Source organism: Melampsora larici-populina (assembly GCF_000204055.1).
Source record: "Melampsora larici-populina 98AG31 unplaced genomic scaffold MELLAscaffold_182, whole genome shotgun sequence".
Classification (NCBI taxonomy): Eukaryota; Fungi; Basidiomycota; class Pucciniomycetes; order Pucciniales; family Melampsoraceae; genus Melampsora; species Melampsora laricis-populina.
Window position 1 is genome coordinate 40,112 of NW_006768945.1, and position 8,920 is coordinate 49,031.

Consider the following 8,920-nt stretch of genomic DNA (forward strand, 5'->3'; position numbering starts at 1 on the left):
CATCAAGTGTGAATTGGATTCCTGAAATTTCGCGTGGGTATATGTGTCCCTGGACCATAGGACAATACGTGGGCATTGATGGTGTTACAGGTCCTCACAGGTCATGTAGCGGTGGATAGAGTACTTAGCGGTGAGTTTTGATCCGACGCGTCGGGGCGGCGGCGCGTCGGACAGGGGGGTTTCGGCTATAAGTCGATAGGAAGTACACATTTCCTATCGACTTATACCCGACGGGTCGGGTAGGCACAGGTGCGAGTATCAATACTTGCGCCTCTCATACCAGCCAAACCACCTCAACCCACTGGGTGCGATACGAGACATCTTGGAAAAGACTTCTGGTAGACCTCAAGATCCACTTTTCCACACTGCCAACAACAACCCCCTGGAGCGGCACTCAGTCATACGATTCCTGAACGATCACAACCCGTCAAACTCGACAACCTGGTCTGGCCATAGCTTAAGAATTGGCGGCGCATCTCTGAAGGCCCACCTAGGTTACTCCACAACGAAATTGAAGTTGGCGGGACGGTGGAAGTCTTCGGCCTATAAGTTGTACGTTAGACCTTACAGCGGGAAGGTGGCTAGAGAAACAGAAAATTTGGCACGTCGAATCCGCCGTGCGGCTTAGTTGTACTCTTGATGATTGTGGCGCTTAGCTTGTTGGCGCTCTCGCGCCATAGTCCGGAGATTTGTTTTTGTATTATGAGTTAACATATCATCTCCTTAGTTAAACTGGGTGTAGAACTCCTACGCAGTGTAGCGTAGGCTGAGCCGGAGAGGGGACGAATTACCACTCGTGAGAGCTGGTAAAACTCACGTGCTGTGAAGCTGCTCTCGTCCTTCGAAATTTGAGATGAGGCGTCTCTACTCTCACTTCTTTGTCTTTTTAAGGTTTCCCGAAACCTATTTTACACCACGCGGTTGGATGCGCAGCGTTTGGGCGGAGTCTAACACTACTACACACGGAGCTGTACAGCTCTTTTCACAAGTGAGGAACTAGCCATTTGGGGGCGGCGGGCGCCGCTCTCAGCCAGAATAAATACCACATTTTGACAAACAAGCTCTACGTATTGGGCAAAGCGCAACATTAAATGTGTTGCACACAACCTCTACCATATGTAACACTTCTGTTCTAGAATGAGCAAAAAGAGCCTCCAACAAAGTCTTGAAAATTGAAGGACATGGCATACTGTGCAAGGATGTGTTTCAAAATAAAATAGAAAACAACCAGTGGCGCAAACAAAGTCTAACATGCTTAAAAGGGAGCAAACATCATTTTTTCACAAGTCACAAACAGAAACTAAAAAGCCATAAGAACCAGACAGCAAAAGCAGCAATATTTTCTTTTGAGGCCAGAGAGGTTTGAAACCAAGACTGTGGACAAGTCCACAAAACAATTAGAGATGCAAGAAAACAAAGGTATGGTAGCCATAATCTGAAAAATATTATTACAAAAACAATCCAGCACATTTGACCAAGAGATCAACTCTGAATGTGTGAATAAATGGCCTACTCATATGAATGATCTGCATTTTGGCTTTGCTTTATGGTGGATACTCAAATTGAACAACAAAAAATATATAAATAAAACAGGTTGTGGAAAATGAAGAAGATTCACATTGGTTGATATCCACTGTTTTGCTAAGAACTGAGCTGGTATGGATTTGATGTACCTGGAATGATAGCTTTCTGGGATGACTGATGATCCATTGAAAATTATTATTGGATGCTACTGCTAAAACAAGACCAGTAGGAGGTAAATGTTTATAACCTGGGGCAGGATGAAGGCCACGAGGAAATCTAAATGAATCAAAAGAAAGACCTTGGGTTTCTTTCAAAATGCCCTTAAATTTCTTATGTATGGAGTGAAAGTGTCATTTTACTGATGATATTCTGAATGAACTTCACTTGAAGTTGGAGTTGTAACCCCATCAAGCCTTTCAAGTGATGATCTTGAGCTTTTTGGGTCCAATATTGTCTTTTTTGGGAGTTCTTCTCGGACTTACTTGGGTCAATTGATTTGTTCATGGCATATAACTTGGAGAGATCTTCTTCCATTTGGACTAATAATGAGTTAAGCCAGATTGGGTTGAAATCCAAGATCTTAGCCTTAGAGGGACCAAATTGGGGTGATGTATCCCATCCTGATTCTTGTATCACTTGGTTGCTATCCATGTAGTTCTCTTTTAGCTTGTCATTGAGAGAATTGTAATACTCCATAGTGTCTAAAAATGCAATAATTGAAATGTTCAATCAGTTCAGGCATTCCAAGTCCAATGAAATTGAGTGAGAAAAATTAACATAACTGGCAATTTCATCTTGATGGTCCTCTTGATGAGATCTCCTTATAAGTTACACACTCATAAGTAGAAGGACCATTATGAGGACAAACTTCTTGAGCAATTTCAGGTGGTTGACTCCCACTTGGGCCGGATTTAAACAATCAACAAATACCTGTCTCAGCTATGAGAAGATTCCCTGCAACGCAGTATTTGTAGTACTTTTCAGAGGCTAAGACTGCCCTCTTTGACCAATCTTGAGAATGTGAAGTTTGCATAATTGGATAGATCAACTTGGTCAAGGATGTGAATATTGGGAGTTGAGATCGTATCAGGTAATATATTTGATTTCTGTTTGAAATCTTCACATATTTGTTTGATCTGTGCATGATCCAAAGCATGAAACCTGTGGGTACAAACAACAGTCAATGAGAACTGTTAGTACAAAAATACAACAGGAATCAGAGATAGTTGTATTGATCTGCTGAAGTTCACAAGATGATGACCTTGATAAATACCTGAAATGTTACGAGTCAATTGAAATTGTTTGCCTCTGATCAATCCAACAGCAATGAAGAAGGAATACCACTTAAATAGACAACACAAAAGGTGAAACTAAAGTAACTTGATTGAACCCAATTCACAGTTACACATACATCCCCTGGAACACTCCATGAGGGTCAGGTAAATAACAGCTACTATGTTTACCTTCCTGCATGGTATCTCAGGTTGTGGGCGCAGTGCAAATAATGCGCCTTCGGCGCCCCGCGGGGTTTGAATAATCAACAAAATGAGGCTTGGCGCGCCTTTTCAAGAATTACGCCAAATTGTAGGATTTCCATGTCCTGTCACCAATATTTAAGACTCAGACACTCGCTGTGAGCTCTTACAACAGCTTTTCTCACCTTAAAAAGGAAATTTTGCGGTAGTAGATGGCTCTAGAAAAACACACATAGAAGAAATAACAATATCAAAGCAACTTTTTGGCTTTTGACAATTTTTTTTGTAAGAAAACACGCCTTGGCGCGCCTAAAAAAATACTACCGCACCCACAACCTGAATGGTATCTGATAATTTCAAGACATGAACTTGATCAAGATCACCAGATAGGTTAAAACTAAAAAGTGAATATTTGATCTGATTCAAAGGTTCACTTGAAAGAATGTATGATAAATGATGATTTATGATCTTATGATCTTTGAGAGGATCAAGGACGACCATTAGAGAGAGATACAATTCAAGAGTTGGTCAAGTTGAGATTGGGCCTCTGTGGAAAGCAATTCCTATGATCTTGTCTTAATCTCACATCATCTTTTTATTACATCACAGACCAAGTGGTGGGAAAAAAAGAATCACTCTTCATTAATTCATCAAGGCACCAAGACTCAGGAAAGACAGTTCATAACAATTTGAATTGTCACTATGTGTATTTGTTTTCTAAATTGAATTCTCAAGGAACACAAATACATATGAAAGTAAAACAACACAGAAAATTATATATACACATATTAGTATAAGATCACATTAGTATATATAGTCATAATCAATCAGATTAATAAGCAAATCTTTACACCATGATATCAAGGGGAAATATATGAAATCAAACATCAAATGAAATAAATACTTTAGAAAAGGAGGTCAAACTTGAAAATGTCAACATTGATGTTACATAAATAATATTAGAATTGATGAATGGAGAATGAATACTCACCTGATAGATTAATCAATTCCCAAACCATTGATACATAAGAAAGAAGCTAAGAATCGAAATTGGAAGCTATGCAGCTATGAACTCACAAAGAAAGTCAAGAGAGAGTGGAGAAGTTAGTTTAAATGATGTAACAGAATAGAAGAAAAAGAAACTTACACAAATTGCTTAAGAAGGCCTAAAATCGAATTCAATATTGATCAATCTTAATTCCTAGATAAAGAAAGAAACAACATAAGCTGTCAGTAATGTGTAAGAGAGTGGAGAAAGTAACAAAAGACTTACAAGGAAGATCAGAGCTCAAGATCGAGATTGATTGAAGTTTGATCAGGGTTGTAGTTGATAGGTAGCTGAGATCAAATTTGTGGAGGCAAGCAGATAATAAACAGCCAGACTGGAAATCTAGATAACAGAAAAGCTAAGACAGGAAAGTGGAGAAAGAGCAGGTTAAGATTAGTGTTAAGAAAGAATATCAATTGAAACAGATAAGGAAAGTTACTTACTTACTTACACAAGCTTACACAATGATCAAAATCGAAATCTGAACAAGTAAAGTTAAGGGATAGTGGAGAAAGAAATATAAATGATGATGTCAGCATGAATCTAAAATATAAATACGTCGAATCGACTCGCATGAAGGACCGTTCCGTTCCGTTCTGCGTCCTCTTCGCCCCGGTTCTTTTTGCCGCACTTCACTTTTTATTCTTGCTTTTTAAGTTCTTCACGTTGTTTTTAGTCTCGCTCCATTCTCATACCACCGTCTTCTCTTTCTTGGCAATTACTTCGGCTGCTTTTCATTGTTTTGCCCTTGGTGTTTCAATATGCTTTTTCTTTGTCTTTATTCTTCTTTCCCTACTTGTCAATGCTGTGCTTTTCAATCCTTTTCCCCTTGCGGTTTCGATATGCTTTTTCTTTGTCTTTCTCCTTCTTTCCCTACTTGTCAAAGCTGTGCTTTTTAATCCAAACATAATTTTTTACCTTTGTTGCCGCACGTGTCGTTTGCTACACCGGCCACTTTGTTTGCGCTTCTTACCATTGTCGGATTCAATTTGGTGCATTTTAATAGCGAGCTTTTCGGGAGTACCCCATGATTTGGTACACCTTGCTTAGCACGCCTGTCCAGTATCCCTATATAAGCGGCTTGGATCACGTTTTTTCACAAATCCCTCATCACCTACTCTGCCGCCTAACATTTTCCACCCCCACATTCAACTGCATACCCCCAAACCTGCTTCATTTCATCGCTTCTCATCTTTCTCTTTGTTTCAACATATTCGTTCTAGCTAAACAGCCATCTTGCATCCTTTACCACAACATCTCTTGCATCTTCTTCTTTCCAATCTTGACTTCTGGTCACTCCTGTTGTAGTCAACCTCTACATAACCTGCATCTTCTCCTTACCTTGAGTATTTCCCCTGACCATGACCACCAACAGCATCTCTTCGACTAAAGCTAAGGCCCGAACCTTGAATGTGTCCGGTCCTATGGACGTCTACGAAGTTGTGCGCGTCTTATTCATCTCTTCTTTCCCATTTTTCTCCTAATAATGTGGTTGTCTCTTCACAGTTATCAACAACCAGCAACTCTACATATCCTTTGCGGGATGCCCATGCTTCTATAGTATGTAAAGGTCTGAACGGCAACAACGGTTACAAGTACCAAGTGAAGTTGTCCGCGTATGCGAACGAAGCCAGCCTACTTCAAACTGATGGTGTCTACGTGATGAAATCGAGAATGATCGCACCCAACGTGGAAGACAATGTACCAACATTGTACTATGAGGCCGATCACGCGATGCTGGTCAATACTTCCAAAGATGTGAAGGGTTCGTTAGCTGACAACACAGCTGTCTCAGGTCTCGCCTTAATTGTTGATAGATATACAATTCAAGAAGACTCCTACGATAAGCCGACCGTGGTCGCCGTTGCTGAGCATTGTGATTATGACAACGCGGTCAGTTTTCCCTTTGTGGTTTTTTAATTTCTGCGTGCGTCTTACTTTGCTTTTGCTTAGGCGAAGGAGATGGTCACCTTTAAAGTCGCCTACTACATACGCCCCGTTAGGAACCTCCTCGCCATGCAAACTTTGTTCCAAGTCAACCGAGAAGCGGTTATCACTGGCTACCTTATTGATTACGACACGGATAATAATCGCTTCGTTTGTGATGTAAGTCTACCTGTGTACCAAAGGTCTCCGGCTGGTTGATAATGTTTTCTCTCTCATTCGCAGGTCACCGGGATTAACCTGACCGTGGTTCGAGAAGCGGGTAGGTCCTCCACAACCACCGTCAAAACCAAAGATACTGGTCAAACCCCGTCGGGCCGTGCTAGAGGAAAATTGTGAGTCTGTTTGCTTAACGTATTTTATTTCTGCCCACTAACTCGGAAATTCCCTGATTTGTAGTTTCAAAAAAGGTAAAATTGATTCCCAATCAAATAAGCACACCATTGCGACTGAAGGTGTCGACGAGGCGAACTCAGTCAAAGGGTCTAAAAGACCGAAGAAATAATAATTTTTATACTGTGAATGTACCCCATATACATATCAGATTGCATCCTTTCACTCTTCTATCATCGCTTCCCTGTTCCTACCGTTTCACTATGTGCGATTCCTATTTGTATCGTCTCAATCTTGCCTGAAATCACACAAAATTTCATTTTGCCTGTTAATTTGTAATATCCTGTGTTCAAAAATCTGGTGGATTCGAGAGCGGTGCGATTGAAATCGATTTTGCAACCAACTTTGTCTCTGATGTACCGAGCCCTTATCTTGTGCCTTATTGCTAATATTAATTCGACAATTGGCTTAAACAAACAACGCCTTGCGCACAACGAGCCTCTCCTGTCCTTATGGCAAGACCAATTTTAATGGAAAACGGGAAAGATAAATCCTTCATATATAAGGAAATGGTTTGTTCATGACGCATCTTTTGAGCTTGGTGTAGATGCGAGAACTAAAGGTCTATCTCGACGGTGTTTGAATGATGGGATGGAAAGCATGGATCAAATAAACAAATCCACGCGTTGAAGTGACTATTCTCCGTGGTAAACTGATATATTGCAACAAACCGAGTCATTGATGTCCGGACCGCTACCTTGTAAGACCAGGTGCCAGGGCCATCGCAAGCTAAACTTCCCTTGGACCACAATATAATCAAAGTACGGCAAATTTTGTGAGATAACAGGGATAGGATATGCCTAGGGGATAACTGTTAATGAAGAGAGATCCTTGGTACAACTGCACTTGACCCAATTACGATATTACAATCACTTTGTCCTATACGACAACGTACCGTATAATGTGGGGTTAAAGTTACAAGAGAGGTTCAAATTTTGACATGGTCGACTATAAAAGCTAAGGCTGGAGAGTTGATCACTCTCATATCTGCTTACGTATAGACGAAAATACGTAGGTTGTGATAGTATGCCGGTTTTAAACATTGCAATGTTCAAACAGGCCAAAGTATCTGATTGAGCCTATTGGGGCATTACGCACGTGTTAAGGAAAAGACATTCGGGGAAGAATACAAAAAATGGAGTCCATTTAGATTAAGTAGGGAGTCAGGCATGTCTACAACCGGCCTGACGAAGACGGCATTAACTATCGGAATCCCCTGAAGAGGACAATGTGCGCGAAAACAGTAGTATAAGTCTTCAACTGGTTCCCCATACGTCCCGGTAACTAAACAAGGTCTATCTTCCGGCGTCAAAACTGTGAATATGTCAGGACAATACTATTTCCAATTTAATATTTGTAAACTTGTGTGAACTTACCTTGAGTTAGAAAGTCGGTGATGACAGATACAACATTAGCCGGAATCACCAAGTCCATTGTTAAACAAGTCTGCTTAATGAGGTGGTTTGAATGCGGTGCTATGATGGTGGAGTTGATTCCTAAAGTTTCAGTTTGTAATTTAGTTAGTGTTGGGTTGAAGTTGAAAGGTAGTCAATAGTTTTGATGAAAGGTGAAATTTGAGAGTTGTTGTGTGGAAAGTTGTGGCAACAGTTGGAGAGAAAACTATCTCAGTATTAGAGTAACATTTGAAGAGACTCTGTTCTTAACGAGACATCTTTTCGCAAAAGGCAATGGACCTGGTGATGTGGCACAGGGGTCTTTTAAACAATGGGGCTGCCCTATGCGTGATATGCCAAGGTTAATCAAACGCAACTGAACAATTATAGGAATGCGGGTATTTGCCTCATTTACTTAAAAGACATGTCACAAAAGGTGTTAAAAGTCTATTGTATTCATTACAACTGCAAGCGATTATTCGTAAAAGCATCAACTGGCGCGTCATCGATTTGAGGAACACGACAAAAAACCGCGAAAACTCGCAATGGAGTTATCCCAACACCAATTTGGTCAAAAGTTGTTTATTTATGCGTCGTAATGTAGAATTTTTATAGTAACATTATTCTACGGACCGGGTACATCAAATGCTTGTAATGGTGGTTCTGAGTTAAGTACGCCTTTATTTGATAGTATGGAAGCCTGAGACATTTCACAGAGGTGACGTTTTCACCTCCGTCTTTGGAAGTTTGGCAGTTTTTGCTCTGCAAGGCGTTTCACCTGTGTTGACCGCTTTCAATTTGTTGTACCTCCTGTGGAATTGAAACGGAACATGCCATTTGATGGGGACGTGGTGGAAAATTGTTTCACTTGAGAAGGGTAACTACCATGCCTGTGTATAGCTAGAATCAGGCACTTGGGATAGAATTAGATCCGTTAGACGCATGGTGAGTTGATGTGTGTTGCCTTTGTTCCATGTTGTAATTGTGAATTCACCAGGCCTTGACAACGTTAATATTGAATGGTTTACTGGGAAAGAGTAAGGTAGCTAAATAGATGTACGACAGACAAATCAATAACATAAATGGATGATAAAATGTCATTCCCCTGCTTAATGCTTGCATAAAACAAATGAATCTGTCAG

The 8,920-nt window shown here is 40.5% G+C and overlaps 3 protein-coding genes across 3 annotated transcripts; 2 read left to right on the forward strand and 1 right to left on the reverse strand.

Annotated features, from left to right (window-relative positions):
• Positions 1-1,287: 1,287 nt before the first annotated feature.
• Positions 1,288-2,175, reverse strand: MELLADRAFT_114482 (uncharacterized protein; the record flags this gene model as incomplete). The annotated part of the gene is made up of 3 exons (XM_007419415.1): positions 1,288-1,374; positions 1,674-1,771; positions 2,007-2,175. The coding sequence occupies 3 exons, from the start codon at positions 2,173-2,175 to the stop codon at positions 1,288-1,290; spliced, it is 354 nt and encodes a 117-aa protein (XP_007419477.1).
• Positions 2,176-5,408: 3,233 nt separating this feature from the next.
• On the forward strand, positions 5,409-6,496 carry MELLADRAFT_70116 (uncharacterized protein; the record flags this gene model as incomplete). The annotated part of the gene is made up of 5 exons (XM_007419413.1): positions 5,409-5,489; positions 5,554-5,940; positions 6,001-6,153; positions 6,217-6,326; positions 6,391-6,496. 5 exons carry the CDS (start codon positions 5,409-5,411, stop codon positions 6,494-6,496), a joined length of 837 nt encoding a protein of 278 aa, XP_007419475.1.
• Positions 6,497-7,780: 1,284 nt separating this feature from the next.
• MELLADRAFT_114484 (uncharacterized protein) lies at positions 7,781-8,482 on the forward strand (the record flags this gene model as incomplete). Its single annotated transcript, XM_007419414.1, has 3 exons — positions 7,781-7,903; positions 7,952-8,139; positions 8,383-8,482. The coding sequence occupies 3 exons, from the start codon at positions 7,781-7,783 to the stop codon at positions 8,480-8,482; spliced, it is 411 nt and encodes a 136-aa protein (XP_007419476.1).
• Between the last annotated feature and the right edge of the window lie 438 nt (positions 8,483-8,920).